This window comes from Chlorocebus sabaeus, chromosome 24, assembly GCF_047675955.1.
Source record: "Chlorocebus sabaeus isolate Y175 chromosome 24, mChlSab1.0.hap1, whole genome shotgun sequence".
In the NCBI taxonomy this organism is placed as follows: domain Eukaryota; kingdom Metazoa; phylum Chordata; class Mammalia; order Primates; family Cercopithecidae; genus Chlorocebus; species Chlorocebus sabaeus.
Window position 1 is genome coordinate 12,204,920 of NC_132927.1, and position 24,579 is coordinate 12,229,498.

At 40.9% G+C, this 24,579-nt stretch overlaps 1 protein-coding gene, 1 non-coding gene and 1 pseudogene across 9 annotated transcripts in view; 1 reads left to right on the forward strand and 2 right to left on the reverse strand.

Annotated features, from left to right (window-relative positions):
• Window positions 1-22,918, reverse strand: part of RALGAPA1 (Ral GTPase activating protein catalytic subunit alpha 1) — a 276,648-nt gene extending 253,730 nt beyond the window's left edge. For 3 of the 8 annotated variants that reach the window (XM_007986497.3, XM_007986498.3, XM_073010933.1), the window contains exon 1: window positions 22,310-22,894. In XM_007986497.3, the coding sequence (XP_007984688.1) occupies window positions 22,310-22,415 (106 nt within the window). In that variant the 5' untranslated portion in view covers window positions 22,416-22,894. Of the gene's footprint in view, window positions 1-22,309 lie in introns of all 8 variants that reach the window. The other 5 variants (XM_007986490.3, XM_007986488.3, XM_037983898.2 and 2 more) reach the window with 5 other exon arrangements.
• Window positions 289-392, reverse strand: LOC119619190 (small nucleolar RNA U13). The gene has a single exon (XR_005235620.1). It is a non-coding gene; the product is annotated as a small nucleolar RNA U13 (small nucleolar RNA).
• Window positions 4,027-4,650, forward strand: LOC119619100 (small nuclear ribonucleoprotein G pseudogene; annotated as a pseudogene).
• Window positions 22,919-24,579: the final 1,661 nt, after the last annotated feature.

The window sequence follows — 24,579 nt, forward strand, 5'->3', positions numbered from 1 at the left end:
CGGGAGGCGGAGGCTGCAGTGAGCCGAGATCACACCACTGCATTCCAGCACTCTGTTTAAAAAAAAAAAAATCTGGTTACCTAATCCATAAAGTATCTCTCCACAGTATCTCTCACAAACACTAGTTCTTTTCTATTTACCTTGCTATTAAATCAAAATTTTAAGGTTGAGGTCTAATATCTTCATTTTTAAAAGCTAGAAGGACCACTGCCTTCCACTTGCCTGCATTCGTGTCTGTGCTCTTATCCTAACTGCTTTTCCTTCATGTCTTTTTTTTAAAAAAAATCATATCAGATGGGTAATGTGCCAACATCATAAAAAGGTTTGTGGGAGGTACATCTCATATATGAGTGTGAAAACCCAATCATCACGCTTATGAACTACAAAAGGTTCTCTTTCTTCACTTCTATCTATTGAAATTCTAATCACCATCTTCCAAGGCACAGATCAAATGTCACTGCCCCATGAAGCTTTCTCTGAGCCACTTATTTAGATATGATTCTTCTCTTTTATACTCATGTTTCATATTTGACATGATTCTCTTTTACGATACCATTAACTCTTTTACTCCTTTGCAGTTACCCAAAATTTAGCAAAGTACTGTATCTATTCATTCAAATGGTTCTCAAACTATCTGTGAAGATCAGATCAGATAGAGATCAGATCAGATCCATCATTTTCACATTTCAAGGAACAAGATACAAGCAAGAACAGGTAATTATTTTTATTAAACACATTTTATAAGAAATGGCGTATTTACAGTAAGTAGCTTATCCCTAAGAACAATTGATGGAAAAGGGAAGACGACTGGGAACCTTGAAGCTACCAACTTAAAAGAATTCACATATAAAAATAACAAATTTTTGGTAACACAAACACACCTCTTATCCTAGTTATTCTATTTTAGGTTTGGGTGGAAAAGGAAAGAGTAATCGTTGCTAGGTGACTTCCTTGCATTTTTTGAAATAAATATCAACAAGAAATTTTATTTCCTTTCATTCATTTAATTCTCCTTTGTTTTCTAACACATAGCTTAAATAATTTTCTAATTTACCCATTTCTTTTTTTCTTTTCTTTTTTTTTTTTTTTTTGAGACAGGGTCTTGCTGCGGCCTCGACCTCCTGGGCTCATGATTCTCCTGCCTCAGTCTCCCAAGTAGCTGGGACAACAGGTACATGTCACCATGCCCAGCCAATTAAAAAAAAAAAAGTTGTAGAGATGGGGGTCTCATTATGTCTCCCAGGCTGGTCTCAAACTCCTGGGCCCAAGCAATCCTCCTGCCTTGGCCTCCCAGAGTGCTGGGATTACAAGTGTAAGTCACTGCACGCAGACCCTAATTTACCCATTTCTAATAAAGACTGAGACAGAAGTATAGAATTTAAACCACATCAAGATCATTCAGGGATTTCTACTCAGTATTTTATTTTATTTTATTTTATTTTATTTATTTTTGAGATGGAGTCTCACACTGTTGCCCGGGCTGGAGTGCAGTGGTGCGATACCAGCTCAATGCAACTTCAGCCTTCTGGATTCAAGCAATTCTCCTGTCTCAGCCTCCTAGGTAGCTGAGATTACAGGCATCCACCACCACGCCCAGCTAAATTTTTGTATTTTTAGTAGAAATGGGATTTCATCATGTTGGCCAGCCTGGTCTCAAACTCCTGACCTCGTGATTTGCTTGCCTCAGCCTCCCAAAGTACTGGGATTACAGGTTTGAGCCACTGCATCTGGTACTCAATTTGGTTTTTTTTTTTTTTTTTTTTCTTTTGAGAACGAGTCTTGCTCTGTCCCCCTGGCTGGAGTGCAGTGGCACGATCTTGGCTCACTACAAGCTCCGCCTCCCGGGATCACGCCATTCTCCCGACTCAGCTTCCTGAGTAGCTGGGACTACAGGCGCCCGCCACCGCGCCCGGCTAAATTTTTGTATTTTTAGTAGAGACGGGGTTTCACCCTGGTCTTGATCTCCTGACCTTGTGATCCGCCCGCCTCGGCCTCCCAAAGTGCTGGGATTACAGGCGTGAGCCACCGCGCCCAGCCCTCAATTTGTTTTTTTAAGAACAAATTCTACTTCTTAACGTTAAGCAAGTCACAACATCCCTGATTCAATTTTATTTCCTTAAGGTTCCTATGAAAAGTCAAATGATGTTTGAACTTTTTCTGTAAACTGTGGTTCAAATTCATTTTTTCATTCATATTTGAGGTATTATTATTTTTATTTTATATACAGGTAAACCGAAGATCAAAAGTTTTATTTAAAAACAGTGGCTCATGCCTGTAATCCTAGTGCTTTAGGAGGCTAAGGCAGGAGGATTACTTGAGGCCAGGAGTTCAAGACCAGCCTGGGAACATAGTGAGGGGTGGAGAAGCTGCCCAATTCACAAATTCTTTGTTCAATTAAACTCTGTTTTAATTTGTCTAAAGTTTTTAACAAGGAAGATTATCTTATAACCTCTGCCATAATATCATAAATATTTTTCAGTTAAAGTCCTGTTTTATATTTTTGTTTGTTTTTCTATATTACATTATGGACATTAGTTTATGAACCACATTTCTTTGCACCGATACTTAAGACAACCCAAGGAATGCTGACTTTACATGTCTTTTTTACCACTGTCAGTTGCTCGCTCACGAGTTGCTCACAAAACAGCAATTTTGCTCCCCTCCAACCTAATATATTCATCATGAACTAAATAATATTTACTGAACACTGATTATATGCCAGGCACTATGCTAAGTCTAGGAATATGAACATGAAAAGACACACATCTGCCCTCAGAAAGGCATGTAAATAAATAAATATGTCATAATAAAAAAAATCAAATTACTAGAGGGAAAGATGCATAGTGTACAAAAAGCTCCTATACCCACATGATAGGGAAGACTTCATAGAGGCTATCTATAGATTCTGCCCTGAGATTTTAAAGAAGAGTAGAAGCTTTCAGATATAAGGGTGATGGGAAGGCAGTGGCAGTCTGGTATTATAAATATCATTAGCTATGGCACAGGCATCACAGACTGTACATGTAAAGGATCTAGAACGCACCCTCCTTATAAGAATCTAATGCCTGATTGGTGGTGGCTCAGGACTATAATCCTAGCACTTTGGGAGGCCAAGGTGGGCGGATCACTTGAGGTCAGGAGTTCAAGACCACACCACCCTGGGCAACATGGTGAAATTCCATTTCTACTAAAAATACAAAAAGAGTCAGGGGTGGTGACACACGCCTGTTGCCCCAGCTACTAGGGAGGCTGAGGCAGGAGAATCACTTGAACCCAGAAGGTGTAGGTTGCAGTGAGTCAAGATCGTCCCACTGCACTACAGCCTGGGTGACAGAGCAAGACCCTGTCTCAAAAAAAAATCTAATGCCTGATGATCTTCTGAGGTGGAACAGTTTCATCCCGAAACCATTCCTCACCCCCACTGTCTGTAGAAAGACGATCTTCTATGAAACTGGTCCCTGGTGTCAAAAAGTTTGGGGACCACTGATATAAAGAGTTAGAACAAAAGAGAGCTGGAGGACAGAACACCAGAAAATATCAACATTAAAGGTAGGATTTGGTGATTTGGTTACATAAGAAAAGTCTGGTCAAACACAAAACACCAGGGCTATCACAGGAGCATGAGTGAAGCCACAAATTACATTTCACAGCAGCTCTGGGCCCATGAAGTAGTCAACACGAGCAAAGCTCACTCTCCCGAGTTGAAAAAAATGTATAGACAAGAAGCTAGAATTGGCCGGGTGCAATGGCTCATGCCTGTAATCCCAGCACTTTGGGAGGCCAAGGAGGTGGATCACTTGAAGCCGGAGTTTGAGATCAGCCTGGCCAACATGATGAACCCCGTCTCTACTAAAAATACACAAATTAGCTGGCATGGTGGCATGCGCCTGTGGTCCCAGCTACTCCAGAGGCTGAGGCACAAGAATAGCTTGAACCCAGGAGGCAGAGGTTGCAGTGAGCCGAGATCTCACCACTGAACTCCAGCCTGGGTGACGGAGTGAGATTCGTCTCAAAAAATAAACAAAAAACAAAAACAAAAAAAATAAGTTAGAATTGAAGTTAAACTGTGGCAGACATGTCCAAAGAATATTGTGGGGATCTGACCCCTTTATTAATCTCAAGAGAGATGTGGAGATGGCAACTAGTAGGCAACAATGATACTGGAATGGTGGTAATATGAGGAAATAGTACCAGAGTGTTAGAAACCTTGGAACAGGCCAAGCGCGGTGGTTCATGCCTTTAATCCCAGCACTTTGGGAGGCCGAGGAGGGCGGATCACTTGAGGTCGGGAGTTCGAGACCAGCCTGGCCAACATGGTGAAATCCCATCTCTATTAAAACTACAACAATTAGCCAGGCATGGTAGTGGGCGCCTGTAATCCCAGCTACTCAGGAGGCTGCAGTGGGGAAACTGCTTGAACTGGGGAGGCAGAGGTTGCAGTGAACCCAGATCATGCCGCTGCACTCCAGCCTAGGCAACAAGATGACACTGTCTAAAAAAAAAAAAAAAGAAAAAAGAAAAAGAAAAAAAAGAAACCTTGGAACAAGTATAAATAATGGTTGTTCAGCAGAGAAATTCAAGTCCCCTCTCCAAAGGGCCAATTTTATTATGATGTAAAAATCAGGTCATGTACATTTTCCTATGAAACTTTTTGTTAAACTTTTGTAACAGAAGTGTGCAAAAGGGTAATTGCTTAAATGGAATAGTAGCGTGGTTATTTAAGTGTATCAAATACAGTGAACATGAGAAGTTAAAAGAGCAGTTTCATTATCTATTAAAAGACCTTAAAATGGTAGCAAGAGATGAAGCAGTCTTAAGATGATAAGCCAGGTATCAAAGTCCTTGATAAACTTAATGAAGTGACCCAGGAGGTTGAGAAATAAGAGCAGTGACAAAGTTTGAAAGATGGTGTGCTCAAGACGCATGCACCTCAAAGCAAGATGAATTTTCAGATGGGTGCTGAAGTATAATACCAGCAACAGAGGCATAACAGTAGCAATATTACAATAGTAGGAAGTCTGACTTCTTCAGGCATAGGAGAATCCATCACTTATTAGAGTAGGGATACAAGGGGATCTGCATCTTCAGAGGAGAATTAGAATTCAGATAAGGGCATATGCAACATATGTCTTTCAACTTAATGTGCAAAGTATTTACATTAAAAAAGTATACTCCCAGCACTTTGGGAGGCCGAGGTGGGTGGATCACCTTAAGTCAAAAGTTCAAGACCAGACTGGCCAACATGGCAAAACCCTGTCTCTACTAAAAATACAAAAAAATTAGCCAGGCATTGGTGGCAGGGGCCTGTAATCCCAGCTACAGGGGCCTGTAATCCCAGCTACTCGGGAGGCAGAGGCAGGAGAATCGCTTGAACCTGGGAGGCGGAGGTTGCAGTGAGCTGAGATCATGCTATTGCACTCTAGCCTGGGAGACAAGAGTGAAACTCCGTCTCAAAAAAAAAAAAAAAGTATGGGCCGGGCGCGGTGGCTCACACCTGTAATCCCAACACTTTGGGAGGCCGAGATGGGCAGATCACAAGGTCAGGAGATTGAGACCATCCTGGCTAACACGGTGAAACCCCATCTCTACTAAAAATACAAAATATTAGCCGGGCGTGGTGAAGGGTACCTGTAGTGCCAGCTACTCGGGAGGCTGAGGCAGGAGAATGGCGTGAACCCAGGAGGTGGAGCTTGCAGTGAGCCTATATCGTGCCACTGCACTCCAGCCTGGGCAACAGAGCGAGGCTCCGTCTCAAAAAAAAAAAAAAGAAGTATGCATTTGCAACAGTGTCACCTAAAAATCATTTCTATAAGAAACATCTTGAAGAATGTTATTATGCTGCTTTGTTTTTTATATAATTCAAGTACTTCAACACTTAGCTGAAAAGGTAGGCTAGGATCAGATAATAGATTGTCTTAAATACTGGCCAAGGATTTTGTACTGTATTACGTAGGCAAAGGGAAGCCATGGAGAGTTTTAGAGCAGTTAGTGACGTGCTCTTCTGGTTTTTTTTAAAGAGTCTTGCTCTGTTGCTCAGACTGGAGTACAGTGGCACGATTTCGGCTCACTGCAACCTCTGCTTCCTGGGTTCAAGAGATTCTCCTGCCTCAGTCTCCCAGGTAGCTGGGATTACAGGTGCCTGCCACCACACCCAGCTATTTTTTGTATTTTAAGTAGAGACGTGCTTTCACCATGTTAGCCAGGCTGGTCTCGAACTCCTGACGTCAAGTGATCCACCCACCTTGGCCTCTCAAAGTACTGGGATCATAGGTGTGAACCACCATGCCCGGCTAGTGATATGCTCTTAATGTGCTTTAGAAAGATTGCTACAGGACCTGGTTGGGTATGGTGGCTCACACCTGCAATTCTAGCACTTGGGGAGGCCAGGGCGGGTGGATTGCTTGAGGTGCAGAGTTCAAAACCAGCCTGGCCAACATGGTGAAACCCCATCTCTATTAAAAATACAAAAGCTAGCAGGGCATGGCGGTGCATGCCGGTAATCCCAGCTACTCAGGAGGCTGAGACATGAGAATTGCTTGAACCTAGGAAGTAGAGGTTGCAGTGAGTCCATGCCCCTGCACTCCAGCCTGGGCGACAGAGTGAGACCCTGTCTCAAAAAAAAAAAAAAGAGAAAGAAAACAAAAGAAAAGAAAGTAAAAGAAAACAAAAGAAAAGAAAAGAAAAGAAGACAGATTGTGACAGGACCATGTAAGAGATTCAAGAAGAAAAAAAAAAAAAGACCTGCATAGGGAGATCAACTAGTAAGTTGCTGCAAAAGTTCAAGCAAGAAACAACAAAAATTTAAACTAAAGAAATGATGGTAAGAACAGAGAAAAAAGGAACAGATTCAAATATTATTATAAAGCCAGAAAAGTACAGGAGTGGGCTGGGAGATGTGAAGTTGCCCCACAGACATTTCAAACTCCAGCTGGAGTCTCAACATAAATTATTTATCTTTTTCTACCACATTGTTAAAGATGAAAGTTTCTTGTCTTAGTAACCTATGACGAGAGGATGGTGATGTCATTTATTAAAGTAGATGTATTAATCACCTATTCTGCTATTTTCTCCAAGGTCTAGTTCTATGATGTGTACCCTTCAGAGAGAAGAGACATTAGATCACACACACACACACACACACACACACACACAGAGTGAATAAATTTAGAATTAAAAAAAGTTTTAACCAAAAACAGTAACAACAAATGGATGCTTTCTTTTCTAAGATACTGAAAGCTTGTAACCCAACACATTTCTCTTTCCACCCTAGGTACCAGGAAATCTACGAACCAAATTCAATGCCTTATTGCTGTAATCAGCTCATCTCTGAAAACTGATGTTTCCTTTAAGTGATGGCTATTCAGTTGTTGCCTGTTTTATCATTAATTGTTCTATTCCACATTTTATTCAATCCTATAAGCCACGTAAAATCCTTCAGATGCAATAAAATCCTTAATAAACAAAATGTTAATACAATGACAATTTACAATATTTGAAAAAGCTTGTTCTATTAAGGTCAATCAGTAACACTGTTTATGTCAATATTCTGCAAAGTAAATCAATTCTTCAGAAATACATAAAGTAGTTCAATGAGGTGAAATTCATTTTTCAAATCAGACAGATTCAAATTAAAGAACATGTATTACATTATATACAAATTAAAGAATGTTAAAGCATCTAATGTCATGCATACAGGATTACTTACTAACACTGTACATCAAACTCTTTAAAAATAATCAAGTTTGGCTGGGCACAGTGGCTCACGCCTATAATCCCAGCACTTTGGGAGGTCGAGGCGGTCAGATAACTTGAGCTCAGGAGTTCAAGACCAGCCAGAGCAACACAGGAAAATCTCCATCTCTATATAAATTTATTTTATATATATCTGAATATATGTGCACACACACACACATATAGTTAGTTGGTTTATTTATTTATTTTTTTATTTTTTATTTTATTTTTTTTTTTTTGAGACGGAGTCTCGCTCTGTCGCCCAGGCTGGAGTGCAGTGGCGCAATCTCGGCTCACTGCAAGCTCCGCCTCCCGGGTTCACGCCATTCTCCTACCTCAGCCTCCCGAGTAGCTGGGACTACAGGCGTCCGCCACTGCGCCCGGCTAATTTTTTTCTATTTTTTAGTAGAGACGGGGTTTCACCATGGTCTCGATCTCCTGACCTTGTGATCCGCCCGCCTCGGCCTCCCAAAGTGCTAGTTGGTTTATTTTTATAGGCAGGTTACAGTTCACACATTCTTAGATTTTCAGCCAAATCTGATAATCCGTACTATTTTTTGTTTTTGTTTTTTTTTGTTTGTTTTGTTTTGAGACAGAGTCTCACTCTATTACCCAGGCTGGAGTGCAGTGGCGCTATGTGGGCTCACTGCAAGCTCCGCCTCCCGGATTCTCCTGCCTCAGCCTCCTGAGTAGCTGGGACTACAGGCGCCCACCACCATGCCCGGCTAATTTTTTTGTATTTTTAGTAGAGAAGGAGTTTCACCGTATTAGCCAGGATGGTCTCGATCTCCTGACCTCGTGATCTGCCCACCTCAGCCTCCCAAAGTGCTGGGATTACAGGCATGAGCCACCACACCCAGCCAATCCATACTATTTTTAAGTCATTTATTTAATAAATATATACAATTTATATTTATGTATTACCATTTATACCTACTGAATACTTTCTAAGTAAAGATATTTTACTCAAAAAGATATTTCTTTGTGAACCCATAAATACATTCAAGCTTAGAGAAAGACAAACATTTTTCACTAATCAATTTATGACAACAAATTCCTTCTCTAAATATAAAAAAGTAAAAAATGGGGACCAAGTTGTTTGGTATAAAACCAATGTTCAGTCTCCTTTATTTAAGAGAACCTCTTAGTATCAGCAACTGATGTCCAGTGTCTTGAAAACTGTTGCTTTTTCCGTGTGTGTTATTTTAATTGTTTCAGCATGTACAGACATCAGGTGAGGAAAGTGATTCCTGAAAGACAGCAAACAAACAAGGTATGCCCTATGACCACTCCAGCTTACTGCCTTAGGACAGCTTCTAAGTCAAGGTGAGAGGAAAGCAAATCCAGGTGGACACAGCAAATTCCATGAATTAAGAAAGTGAAGCCGAGCACCCAGGAAGACCAAGGCAATCAGAGTTCACAGAACACAGCACCAAGGAGGAGAGAGCTACACACAGAGAGAGTCCAGGAGACTACAGAGAGTCCCCTTTAAGTATGATGATAGTATACTTATGAGGAAACTACTCAAGACAGAAGAACCATGCTGAAGTATTGGAGGGAGCAGTACCAGGTGCTCACACAGGACTGGGAACAGTGCTTGTTCCCAAAAGCTGGACTATAAAAATAAAATCTCATAATTCGTGGGGCATTGGGTCAAATACTGAGGAAGGTATTGCCTTATACTAGACAATAATTAACCCAAAATGGACCCACCCAACAAATCATAAAAGCAAGACCCAAAATAATAAAACTGTTTTCAAATAACTTAACTGTATCCCGGAAAAAAGCTCAAGAATTTATAGGTGGCCGCACACGGTGGCTCACACCTGTAATCCCAGCGCTTTGGGAGGCCGAGGTGGGCAGATCACTTGAGCCCAGGAGCTTGAGGCCAGCCTGGGCAACATGGAAAAACCCCATTTCTCTACCAAAAAAAAAAAAAAAAAATTAGCTGGCTGTGGTGGCACGCACCTGTAGTCCCCAGCTACTCGGGAGACTGAGGTAGGAGGATCGTTTGAGCCCAGGAGGTCGTGACAGACTGAGACCCTGTCTCCAAAAACAAAACGAAACAAAAAAAGAATTTATAGAAATAGAAAAATTCCCAAAATATATTGCTTTTATGATTTGCTGGGTGGGTCCAAAATATAAGAAAGTAAAATTCAGAATATCAGATAGCCAAAAATTACCAGGTACACAAAGAATCAGGAAAACAAACCAGGATAAGGAAGGAGGATAATAAACTGAAATTCTAGAATTGAAAGAGATGTCACAATTAGTAGAGAACTATATTATTTTAACTGTATTCAATATGTTCAAAAAGTTAAGAAGACACATAGATGATATAAAACAAGGCCCAAGATGAACTAGATAAAAACTATAATTTCTGAGATAAAAAATCAACTAGACAGAATGGCAGAAGAAAAGATTAGTGAACTTGAAGACATAGCAATAGAAACTATCCAAGATGAAACACACAGAGGAAAAAAATCCAAAACATGAAAAAAAATCAGTAAACTATGAGACTTTCCAATATACCAATAATACTTCTTAATATTCTAATATTAATATTCCCTAATACGGTAGTAAATAGAGTTCTAAACGTAAAGGGGGAGAAAGAAGTGAAAAATAATGACCAAAATTTTTCCAAGTTTGATGAAAACTATAAACCCACAAATCCAAGAAGCTCAATGAACCTTAAGCCAAGAAATATGAAAAAAACTAACCAAGGTACATGATAATCAAATTCCTCAATATCAGTGATGAAGAGGTCTTAAAAGCACCCAGAAAAGAAAATGACATCTTCCATAAAAAGTAAGATACAGATAATAGCAGACTTCTTATCAGAAACAATACAAACAAGAAGACAGTGGAGAACAAAGGGAAAAAAGCCATCAACCTAGAATTCTAAAGAGAACAAAAGTATCTTTTTTTTTGAGATGGAGTCTCGCTCTGTTGCCTAGGCTGGAGTGCAGTGGCGCGATCTCAGATCTTGGCTCTCTGCAACCTCTGCCTCCTGGGTTCAAGCAATACTCCTGCCTGAGCCCCCCGAGTAGCTGGGACTACAGGCACCTGCCACCACACTTGGCTAATTTTGTGTATCTTTAGTAGAGATGGGGTTTCACCATGTTAGCCAGGATGGTCTCGATCTCCTGACCTCGTGATCCAGCCACCTTGGCCTCCTAAAAGTATCTTTAAAAAAGAAGCCAAGGGCGGGCGCAGTGGCTCACGCCTGTAAACCCAGCACTTTGGGAGGCTGAGGCGGGAGGATCACAAGGCCAAGAGATCAAAATCATCCCGGCCAAAATGGTGAAACCCCATCTCCACTAAAAATACAAAAAATAGCTGGGCATGGTGGTGTGTGCCTGTAGTCCCAGCTACTCAGGAGGCTGAAGTAGGAGAATCACTCGAACCCAGGAAGCAGAGGTTGCAGTGGGCTGAGATCATGCTACTCACTCCAACCTGGTGAAAGAGCGAGACTCCGACTCAAAAAAAGAAAAAAAAAGATGCCAAAGTAAAGACTTTTTCAGACAAACAAAAGCATAAAGAATCCATCACATACAGAGGAGGGGGAATAAAGAAAGGTTGGCTAATGCATATAAACATACAGTTAGTTAGAAGGAATAAATTCTGTCATTTGATAACATGGTAGGGTGACTATATAGTTAACAATATATTGTATATCTCAAAATAGCTAGAAGAGGCCGGGCGCGGTGGCTCACACCTATAATCCCAGCACTTTGGGAGGCCAAGGAGGGCGGGATCACCTGAGGTTGGGAGTTCGAGACCAGCTTACCAAGATGGAGAAACCCTGTGTCTACTAAAAATACAAAAGTAGCTGGGTGTGATGGCACATGCCTGTAATCCCAGCTACTTGGGAGGCTGAGGCAGGAGAATTGCTTGAACCCAGGATGCGGAGGTTGCAGTGAGCCGAGATCACGCCATTGCACTCTAGCCTGGGCAACAAGAGCAAAACTACGTCTCAAAAAAAATTTTTAAAAAGCTAGAAGAGACTTTTTTTTTGGGAGACAGGGTCTTGCTCTGTCATCCAGGCTAGAGTGCACTGACATGATGACGGCTCACTGCAGCCTCGACCTCCTGGGCTCAAGCAATCCTCCTACCTCAGCCTCTCAAGTAGCTGGGATCACAGGTGGCTGCCACCACATCTGTGTAATTTTTGTACTTTTTGTAGAGGCAGGGTTTTGCCTTGTTGCCCAGGATGGTCTTGAACTCCTGGGCTCAGGCCATCCACCAGCCTCAGCCTCCCAAAGTGCTGGGATTACAGGTGTGAGCCAACACGCTCGGCTTTTTTTCCCCCCGCTGAAACAGGGTCTTGGACTGTCGCCCAGGCTAGTGTGAAGGGGCATGAACAAAGCTGACTGTAGGCAGCCTCAATCTCCTGGACTCAAGCAATCCCATCATCTCAGCTTCCTGAAACACTGGGACCACAAGTGCATGCCACAATACCTGGCTAATTTTTTAAATTTTCTGTAGAGACAGGATCTTGCATTGTTGTCCAGGCTGGTCTCAAATTCCTGGGCTCAAGCAATTCTCCTGTCTTGATCTCCCAAAGTGTTGGAATTCCAGGCATTATCTACCATGCCCAGCCTGTAAGAGAAGACTTGAAATGTTTCCAGCACTAATAAATAATAAATGTTCAAGGCGGTGAATATCCTAAATACCTGGATTCGAGCATGATATATTGTATGCATGTATCAAAATGTCACATGTATCCCATAAATACCTACAAATTATGTATCCAAAAAAAATTTTTTTTAAGAATCTATTACCAGCAGATCATCATCACAGAAAAAAATGTTAAAGGCAGTCCTTCACACAGAAACAAAATTATACTGAATAGAAATATCGGCTGGGCATGGTGGCTTATGCCTGTAATCCCAGCACTTTGGGAGGCCCAGGCAGGCGATCACTTGGGGCCATGAGTTCGAAACCAGTCTCGCCAACACAGCAAACTTCATCTCTACTAAAAATACAAAAAAAAAAGAAATTAGCCAGGTGTAGTGGTACATGCCTGTAATCCCAGCTATTTTGCAGGCTGAGGCACAAGAATCGCTTGAACTCAGGAGGTGGAGGCAGTAGTGAGCCAAGATTACACCATTGCACTCCAGACTGGGCGACAGAGCAAGGCTCTGTCTCAAAAAAATAAATAAATAAATAAAAAGTATGCAAAGAAATGAAAAGCACTGGAAATGGTACTACATGGGTAAATATGAGACTTTTTATTATTTAAAAATCTTTAAAAGATCACTGCTTGTTTAAACAAAATAATATAGTGTATGGCTGATAGCAGGATAAGTAAAATATATGACAACAAAAGCATAAAGGTTGGGTGGAGAAATGGAATTAGATTCTTACAAGGTTCTTATACTACATGGGAAGTGGTATAATATCACTTAAAGGTGTATACTCTGGCAAGTTAAAGATGTATACCATAAGCTGAGCACGGTGGCTCACATGTAATTCCAGCACTTCAGGAGGCTGAGGAGGGCAGATCACCTGAGGTCAGAAGTTCGAGACCAGCCTGGCCAACATGGGGAGACCCCATTTCTACTAAAAATACAAAAATAAGCCGGGCATGGTGATGCGTGCCTGTAATCCCAGTTACTTGGGAAGCTGAGGCAGGAGAATCACTCGAACCTGGGAGGCGGAGGTTGCAGTGAGCCAAGATTGCACACTGCACTCCAGCCTGGGTGGCAGAGCAAGACTCAGTCTCGGAAAACAAAACAAAACAAAACAAAAATAGATGTACACTATAAATCATAAAGCAATCACTGAAATAATAAATCGAGGGAAAAGAATCATAAAATTTGCTCAACTAATTCAAAAGAAGGGAGAAAAAAGGGAACTAAGGAACAGACAGGTCAAACAGAAAACCAACAGAAAGATGACAAACTCAAACCTAACCATATCAACAATCATGTTAAATGTAACTATCCAAACATCTCAATTAAAAGGCATAATTAGGTTAGATAAAAAAGACCCAACCATATGCTGCCAACAATATAAACCCACTTCAAATATAAAAACACAAGTAGATTTAAAAGATGGGAATATATATATCCTGCTAACACTAATCAAATGAAAGTGGCAATGGCTATATTAATATCAAAGTAGATTCCAAAGCAAAGATTATTACCAGGGAGAAAGGTATCATTTCAAAATGATAAAGGAGTCAATTCATCAAAAAGAAATAATCCTAAAGGTTTAGACAACCAATGACAGAGCTTCAAAATATATGAAGCAAATAGTGATAGAAGTTCAAAAGAAAATAGACAAAACCCACAATTACAGTGAGAAACTTCAACACTCTTCTCTCAATACTTGATGAAAACAACCAGACAGAAATTCATTAAGGACAGAGAAGACTTGAACAACACTAACAAGCAACTCATCCTAATTGACATTTTTCAAACACTTAACCCACCAAGAGCAGAATATATATTCCTTTCAAGTGCATAAAGGAAATTTATCAAGTTAAAACATCTCTGGACCATCAAACAAATTTCATTAACTTTTAAATAATTCGGGTCACAAAAAATAATGTTTTCTAACTACAATGGAATTGAATTTGAAATCAATAACTAAAAGGTATCTGAATAATCTACAAATATTTGAAGTTAAAGAACAGACTTGTATATAACCCATAGATTAAAAAACTCAAAAGGAAAGTTAGAAAGTATTTTGGAAATAAATGAAAATGAAAATACAAAATATCCTAAGTTGTGAGATGCTAGTTAGGGGAAAATTTTTATCACTAAATGCCTATAGTAGAAAGAAGAACAGTTTCAAATCAATAACCACAGTTTACCATTTATGAAACTACAAAAAGAGCAAATTAAACTAAACTAAGCAGAAGAAAGAAAATAACAAAGACTGCTGGGCATGGTAACTCATGCCTGTAATCCCAGCATTTTGGGAGGCCGAGGCATGTGGATCACTTGAGGTCAGGAGTTTGAGACCAGCCTGGCCAGCATGGTAAAACCTCGACTCTACTAAAAATACAAAAATGAGCCAGGCAGGGTGGCGCACGCCTGTAGTCCCAGCTACTCAGAAGGCTGAGGCAGGAGAATCGCTTGAACCCGGGAGGCAGAGGTTGCAGTGAGGCAAGATTGTGCCACTGCACTCCAGCCTGGGTGACAAGAGCGAAACTCTGTCTCCTACCTCCCGCCTCCAAAAATAAAAAAGAAAATAGCAAAAACCAAAGCAGATATCAAGGAACCTAAACACACACACACACACATACACACAGAGAGAGAAAAATCAATAAAACCAAAAGATGGTTCTTTAGAAGATCAATAAAAGTAGTAAGACTCTAGTCAGGCTGATCAGGAAAAGAAAGACAAATTATCAGACAAGAAATGAAAAAGATTACATTACCATGGGTCCTACTATATATATACATACACACACACATTTGAGAGTCCTGCTTTGTTGCCCAGGCTGGAGTACAGTGGCATAATCTCAGCTCACTGCAACCTCTGCCTCCTGGGTTCAAGTGATTCTCCTGCCTCAGCCTCCCTAGTAGCTGGGACTACAAGCATGAGCCACAAGGTCCGGCTACTTTTGTATTTTTAGTTCAGACAGGATTTCAGCATGTTGGTCAGGCTGGTCTCCAACTCCTGACCTCAAGTGATCCACCCGCCTTGCCCTCCCAAGTGCTGGGATTACAGGCATCAGCCACTACACTCGGACATGAATCCTATAATATTAAAAGGATAATAAGAGAGTATAATGAATAATTTATACCTATAAATTTGACAACTTAGATGAAATCTTCTGTTTATATCAACAGAAACAGAAAAGCATTCAATAAATCCAACATCCATTCCTGATGTTGGATTCCTGGGAATTCTATTCCTGGGAAACCCTCAGCCAACCAGGAATAGAATGAAACTCTCTAAACCTGATAAAGGGCATCTACAAAAAACCTACAGTTAGTATCATACTATACAGTGAAAAAAAATCAATCGATTGCTTTACCCCTAAGATCAAGAACAAGATGAGACTGCCCACTCTCATTACTTCTAGTCTATGTCATACTGGAGGTTCTAGTCACTTCAGTAAGGCGAGAAAAAGAAACAAAAGGCATCCAGATTGGAAAGGAAGAAGTAAAACTATATTTGTAGACTGATTCTCTATGAAAAATAACCAAAAGAATCTACAAAAAACTAACAGAACTTGCTGGGCACTGTAGCTCACACCTGTAATCCCAGGACTTTGGGAGACCGAGGCGGGTGGATCACGAGGTCTGGAGTTCAAGACCAGCCTTACCAACATGGTGAAACCCCGTCTCTACTACAAATACAAAAATCAGCCAGCCTTGGTGGTGTGTGCCTGTAATCCCAACTACTCAGTAGGCTGAGGCAGGAGAATTGCTTGAACCTGGGAGGCGGAGGTTGCAGTGAGCCAAGATCATGCCACTGCACTCCAGCCTGGGCGACAGAGTGAGACTCTGTCTCAAAAAGATAAATAAATAACAGAACTAAGTCAGTTCAGCAGGTTTGTAGGACATAAGCTCAATATACACAAATCAGTGGTATTTCCCGATATGAGATCCAATCAGAAATAGATAAAAAGGTAACATTTATAAAAGATCAAAGTAGAAAATATTTAGGGATAAGTCTGACAAAAGATGTGTAAGACCTGCACACTGAACTACAAAACACTGCTGAGAGAAATTAAAGAAGTCTTAAGTAGGTGGAGAAACGCCTTGTTCATGAATCAGTGTATTCAATATTGTCAATTTTCCCAAACTGATCTACAGATTCAACATAAGCCCAATCAAAATCCCAATAGGTTTTTTGGTGGTGGTGGTGGTGGGTTTTTAAGAAATTGACCACCTTTAAAAAAAAAAAAAAAAAGACAGAGTGTCAGTCACTGTGTCACCCAGGCTGGAGTGCAGTGGTGCCATCACGGCTCATTGCAGTCTCGACATTCCAGGCACACGTGATCCTCTCACCTCAGCCTCCCAGGTGGCTGGGATCCCAGGCACACACTACCAAGCTCAGCTTTTTTTCTTTTTCTTTTTCCTTTTTGGAGAGATGGGGTTTCAGCATGTTGTCCAAGCTCAAGTTGGTCTCAAACTCCTAGGCTCAAGCAATCTGCCCACTTCAGCCTCCCAAAGTGCTGGGATTACATGTATGAGCCACCACACCAAGCTCAACAAATTTTAAAGTTCATATGGAAATGTAAAGGACCTGGCATTTGGGGAAAAAAGAAACTTTGAAAAGGAAGAACAAAGTGGGAGGGACAACACTACTTGATTTCAAGATTTATTATAAAGTTACAGTAATCAAACACTGTGGTACTGGCACCAACGAAGATAAACAGATCACTGGAACAAAATAGAGTCCAGAAATAGGCCCACACATATTTCTGGAAAACTAAGTTCTGGCAAAAGTACAAAGGCAATTCAGTAAAGATAGTCTTTTTCAACAAACAGAGCTGGAACAACTGGATATCAAATGCAAAAACATAAACTTCAAGCCACCTCATATCATAGCTTAAAACTCAAGATGAATCACAGAGCAAAATAGATCCTAAAACTGTAAAACTTCTAGAAAAAAGCAAGAAGAAAATCTTTGTGAGCATGGGTTGGGCAAAGATTTTAGATACAAAATCAAAAAGCAAAAACCATAAAGAAAAAATTGATATATAGACAATAAAAATTAAGCATTTCTGCTTCTTCAAAGAAACTTCTTCAAAGAAAACTTTAAGAGAATGAAGAGACAGTCCAAAGACTGGGAAAAATAACTTTGCAAATCATGTGTCTGATACAGTATCTGTATCCAGAATATAAAGAACTTTCTTTTTCCTTTTTTGAGAGTCTCACTCTGTCACCCAGGCTGGGGTGCAGTTGCACAATCTCGGCTCACTGCAAACTTCCACCTCCCAGGTTCAAGCAATTCTGCCGTCTCAGCCTCCTGAATAGCTGGATTACAGGCGTGTGCTACCACACCTGGTTATTTTTAGTAGAGACGGGGTTTCACCATGTTGGCTGGGCTGGTCTCGAACTCCTGACCTCAAGTGAGCCACCTGCCTCGGCCTTCCAAAGTGCAGAGATTACAGGCATGAGTCACTGCACCTGGCCTAAAGAACTTTCAAAACTGAATTAAGAAAGCAAAAAACTTAATTAAAAAACATGTAAAAGATTTAAACACAAACTCATCAAAGAAGTTATACAACGGCAAACAAGTACAATAAAAAGATATCTGAGGCCTGGCACAGTGGGTCACGCCCGCCTGTAATCCCAACATTTTGGGAGGCCAAGGTGGGCCGATCACCTGAGTTCAGGATTTCAAGACCAGCCTGGCCAACATGGCAAAACTCCATCTCTACTAAAAGTACAAAAATTAGCCAGGCATGGTGGTGCCCACCTGTAATCCCAGCTACCTGGAGGCTGAGGCAGGAGAACTGCTTGAACCCAGGAGGTGGAGGGTGAGGTGAGCTGAGATCTCGCCACTGCACACTGCACTCCAGCTTGGGAGACAGGGCAAGACTCCATCTCAAAAAAAAAAAAAAGAGAGATTTGGTATCAAGGAACTACTAATTATAACCAGTACACACTTAAGAGTGGCTGAGTGGCTGAAATTAAGACTGGCCATACTGATTGGTGCTGGTGGTGCATATGTGTAGGAACTGGAACTCTCATCACTGCTGGTGAGTATGTAAAATGGTGAAAAACAATTTGACCATCTCTTACAAAGCTAAATGTACAACTGCCATATGATCCGGACATTTCAATCCTAGGTATTTATCCAAGAGAAATAAAGCATAGGTCTTTCACAGCAGCTTTATTTGTAACAGCCAAGAACAACCCATATTTCCATCAACAGGTGAATGGATTTAAAAACTGTGAATAATGGCGGGCGCGATGGCTCACACCTATCATCCCAGCACTTTGGGAGGCTGAAGCAGGCGGATCATGAGGTCAGGAGTTCAAGACCAGCCTGACCAACATGGTGAAACCCTATCTCTACTAGAAATAAAAAAAAAAAGGCCGGGCGCAGTGGCTCATGCCTGTAATCCCAGCACTTTGGGAGGCTGAGGCAGGTGGATTGCCTGAGCTCAGGAGTTCAAAACCAGCCTGGGCAACACACTGAAACCCCGTCTCTACTAAAATACAAAAAAAAAAAAAAATTAGGCTAGCATGGTGGTGCGGCACCTGTAATCCCAGCTACTCAAGAGGCTGAGGCAGTGGTTGCAGTGAGCCAAGATCACGCCTGGGCGACAGAGTGAGACTCCATCTCAAAAAAAAAACAGAAGAAATCAAACATAAAATGATCGTACAGCATAATTCCATTTATATACTGTATAATTCCATTTATATAAAACCCTAGATAATGCAGACTAATCAAGGGTGACAGTAGATTACTGGTTGCTCAGGAAAGGTGGGAGAGTGCAACTGGGATGGGAAAAAGATATTACAAAGGGGCATGAGAAAACTTTGGGAGGTTATGTATACTTACATATATATATATATATATATACACATATATACACGCACATATTTTTTTTCTTTTTTTTTTTTTCTGAGACAGAGTCTCGCTCTGTTGCCCAGGCTGGAGTGCAGTAGCGTGATCTTGACTCACCACAACCTCCGCCTCTGGTGTTCACGCAATTCTCCTGCCTCAGCCTCCCAAGTATCTGGGACTACAGGTGCGTGCCACTATGCCTGATTTTTAATAGAGACGGGGTTTCACTGTGTTGGCCAGGCTGGTCTTGAATTCCTGACGTCGTGATCTGCCCACCTCAGCCTCCCAAAGTACTGGGATTACAGGCGTAAGCTACGGCACCCAGCTGATTATACATATATTATCCTGATTGTCCCTATCTATATTTGTTATCTTGATTGGATATTTTAAATCTTTGTTATGATAGTTTCATGAGATATACATATGTAAAAATTATTCAATTATGTACTTTAAATATGTGCAATTGACTATATGCCAATTATACCTCAATAAAGCTGTCAGAATTCTTTAACAATAAATAATATATTTTTAGCTAAATAAGCACTTATCTTTTTATTTTTACATCAAGAGGACAGAACTGTTAGCTTTAAAGTAAAACAAAACTAACATTTAGTCAATACCCACTACATGCCAAACATTATGTTAGCCAATTTACATGTGCTAATTTATAGTATCATTACCATTACTTGTAAAATGGGTGAGAGGGGGTAGGTAGAAAGGACAACAGCTTTAGAAACCAGACAAGGCTTTTTTTTCTGTTTTAAGAAAACCCTGACTTTAGTTTCTACAAATCAAGTATGTAATAATATCAATAAACATACCAGATTTAAATCTAAATCCTCAGAGTCAAGTTCTATAAATTTAACTTGGATTGTCCTACAGTGGGAACACACGCCAGGAAAAAAAGTTTACAGAGGATATTTAAATTATGATTATGTTCTCATACATATGGACGCACTGAATCCTCCTATAAGTACCCTGAGTGAATAGCAGTTCTGTTTGGTCCCATATGAACTATGGGACCAAACAAAAATCAAAAGCCTGTGTAACTGGCAATACTCAGTTACTCTGCAAACTAGTTTCCTCATTGTGTTTACCTTATTTAAAACCTGTACCTTCTTCCAAAAAAGACTGAAAGTGGCTTTTCCATCTGCAAAATCAAATACCTGACTGGCAGACCTCTAAAAGACACTAGTTTTTGTCATTCTACTTTGTCTCATTCGTTTTCTTAGAAATTACATTAAGTGTATTTCAAACAAAATTAACAACAACAATAAAAGATTTGTTTTGTTTTCAAACCAAGCAAGCTAAGTCCTACAAAATACCTTGTATGTGTGACCTCTCTCTTAATTTATCTTTTAATTTTCCATGTCTCCCAGATGGAAAAAAACTCTATGCCAAAAAAGTATATATAAATAATTCCTTAACCATTCTATAAATAAAGTATAGCCCTTAATTTAGGAAATCTCAATACTTTATTGGAACTCAACTTTATAGCTGTGCCGTTACCTAACCTACAGCTTATCCCAAGTAGGTTTCAAGCTCCATTAAGTGTTCAATTTCAAATTGCCATTACCTGTGGTCCCTCTCCTGCATTCACATATTAACTTTGTGTCCTATTCTCAGCTAAATCTTTATTTCAATGGCTTAATTCTCAAGTAGAATGAAAACAAAAAGATCACAATCTCCACTATATTTAGAAGCTTTATATTTTCTTGAAAACTGAGCTTTTTATAGCTCTAAACTGGATTAACTGCTTTCTTACTACTCCACTGGAATAAATACAATTTACTTGTGACAAAGATTAGCTGTCATAAATGTAGAAAGAATAAAAAAAAAAAACTAGAGACACAAATCTGGGTTCCAGTTCTGACTCAGCCTCCTAGTAGCTGGCTGACTACTTGATGTTTCCAAACTTCAGCTTTTTTGTTTGTAAAAAATGGAGAATGATAATACCTACCTATAGAGTTACTGCAAGGATTATCATTATTTACGTGAAATCACTGTAAACAGTAAAGCATCATAGAAATGGGTAATATTGGGTAATATTGGTGGTATCCTGGTGGTATGAGTAAACAATAGACTAGAGAAACATGTACCTCAAATAAGGGACTTACTTTTTTCACTAAATAAACATCACTTTCCAAAACAAATACGCATCAGGAAGACAGCTCGAGATAAACTCTGAACTAGGATTCAGGCATCTGGATGAATGCATCTTCTTCAGCCAGTTCTACCATTAACTCTACGTATCAACACAGGCAAAATAACTTTCCTTTTCATCTCAAATGTCTTCATCTAAAAAATCCATTTACTGGACCAGAAGTTCCATAAGTATTATAACAACCCTTACCAGCCTACCAAATGACTAAGTATTCAAAAGAGTCGATTAACATTATATTCAAAACTTAGAGCACTGTTTGGTCTACCAGCAGTAGACAGAACTTAAGGGCAGACGACGGTACAAAAAAATTTTTTTAATTAAATAAAAATAGAATTATATACAATTCCTGAGAAGCAAAGGATGAGATAAACTACCTATAATAGTTCTCCCTCTAAATGACTAGTGATGAACAAGGTGCATTAACAAAAGGGCGGGGCTCCTTCCCACAGCTTTTTGGGAACCACCCACTTCCCAAAGAGGTGTGACTGCTTCCTCCTTGTCTTCATCTGCCAAGAAACTTGAAAGATTAAGGTTTATATTGTCTGAGAAAGGATTTTATTTTTCTTTTTACTTGGGTGGGGTTGGCAGTAGTCATCTGGCAAACATATCCTATAAACACCATTATCCACAATGCCAGGTCTCCCCGCAAAGTCTTAAAGATCTAAGTTTTTACAGTAATACCCATTTTAAAAAATGAATTCAGACTATTAACTCAAAATTAGATATTCCTGCGTAAACCGTAATTAGTGCTGCCAACTGCCAAGTTTTCGCTTCTCCGAATTATTCACCCTCCCGCGTCTCCGCAGAGGCTACGATTTGCCCTCTCCTGCACCGCGCCAGGTCCCGAGGGAGAGTCCGCAGGGGCTCCCAGGAAAGGGAAGGCCGGGCAACCCAGGCCTCGGCGCTGCCACCCCTTGCTCCTCACCGATGACGATGCGCAGGTGCTTGAGGCGAGTCAGTGCGTCCTTCTTGGTGTCCAGCACCTTCTGGGTGGACTTCTTCACGTCCCCGTGCGGCTTCTTGGAGAACATCCTGCCGCTGCCACTGCCACTGCCACTGCCACTGCCACAGCCGGCTCCCAGCCGGGTCCCGGCGGCAGAAAGTGGAGGGAGTGGGCGGGGAGGAGACTAGCCGAAGCGCCTCATTAGCTCCCCAGCCTTGCGGGCCAGGGCAGAGCCGACTCCTCCTCGATCCAGACCAGGGCCGCCACCTCCACCCGCCTCGCGCCGCGGCTCCAAGGCACCTCCGGCCCCGGCTCCAATATGGCGGATCCCTCTCCCGGCCCTGCACGGAGCGAGATAGACCCGGGCGGGCCGCCTGCAGCCGCCGCTCGCCTCCAGCGGCCGCCGCTCGCCGCCACAGGCCGGGGCCCCGGACCCAGAGCCACGGAGGTGGAGCTCTCGGCGGCAGCAGCACAACTCTCTCCCTGAGGCCCCCTTAAGGTTGAAGCTTCTTTAGCAGCTTACACCCTGCAGAGGCCGAAACGGAGACGAGTGTGGTAGTGATGGGGTTTCACGACTCTGCCGTCGGTGGCGAACGGTGTCCGTGGCAACCGCCTTCTGACGTCAAGGGTTCTTGACGTCATGCCAGCATGAGATCACCCGTGGCACTCCCCGCCTTGGTTTCCTGTGTAAGCAGCCAAAGGAGAATCTCAAGAAAGGCAAGAAAGGTAGTTACTGCGTGCTCCATCGTAAGCAAAATGATAGTAATAAGAAAAGAGAAGTAATCTTTATTAAATATGTCCATGATCTTTCTTTGAAAATGTGCATAAGTTGTTGTGGCCACCAGATCCTCTAGCAGAAAGATAAACGAAGCTACAGTTGGGCAATTTATTCTGTCCTAAATCTATTACTAATAATATTTCCTGCACTATGTATGTGATTTTTTTCATGTTTTTTCTGTTTGCTATATCATATCCCTGTTTTTTGCTGCAAACGACTTGACAACAGAAAGGCTTAAGCAGAGCTATCTAGGTTTTTTAAATAAAAGTAATCTTGCTTTCCTTTTTTTATTGTGGTTTTAAAAATCTTTTCCCTATCTGCACCCCACATAAAGATGAATATGTTGTCGGTTTTTCCTCTGCAAAGAAAAATTCAAGATTCTTATTGCATTGATGGAGTCATCTGAAGAATCTGCAATAGCTGAAAAAAATCCGTGAAATTCTGAATGACATAAATTGAAATTTTTATTGGTACCTTTTTTATTTTTCTTTTTCTTTCCAGACAAGGTCTCTGTCGCCCAGGCTGAAGTGCAGTGGTGCGATCTTGGCACACTGAAGCCTCAGCCTCCCAGGCTCAGGTGATGCTCCCACCTCAGCCTACCGAGTAGCTGGGACCACAGGCGCGCGCCACCACATCCAGCTAATTTTTGTGTTTTTTGTAGAGACAGGGTTTCGCCATGTTGCCCAAACTGGTCTAAAACTCTTAGACTCTAGTGATCCGCCCGCCTCAGCCTCCCAAACTGCTGGGATTACAGGCGTGAGGCCACTGCCCCTGATCAGGAAACTTTCCTCCACAAAATAATTTGATGAAGAGTGAGTTTGCTTGTTTGAAGAACTGTTTCCTTCTTTATTCTGACCCATAGCAATAGACTTGTCCAATGAAATATGCGATTAACAGAAAAATAACAAAATCAGCAAAGGAGAGATGTAAGGCATTTGCCAGAATTGTGTTAAAATATAAGTACTTTGCTTAATGGTAGCTTGTTTCAACAACAATCCTATATTTTTTAAAGTACAAAAAATTTATTCAGTTTCTCCATGTATGGTTTGTTTGTATCATCAAACTTACAAACTATACAAGTTTTGAGGAAGCTTATAACATAATAGAAAAATAAGGGGATTGTTCAAGAGATTTTAGTTCTAGCTCCTCTCAGCACTAGTTTTCTTATTAATAAAATCAAAATAAGGTCTGTCCCTCACAGTTTCATGAAATTTAGGCTACAATACAGTGTTTTCAAGCATGATCTTTAGAATGACATAGACCTAAATTAGACATTCTGTTTTTTACTTGCAAGGATTTACTTGCTCTTGGGCCCTTGGCATGTAGTTCAGTCTCAGCCTCATTTTCCTCATTTGTAAACTACATCAGTGATTGTGATAATTAGGTGAGAAAAGTATTGAAAGTTACTTCTATAATGACACATCTCGTAACATTCCTTTCCTTCATAGAATTTAAGTAGAGTAATTTGTGTAAC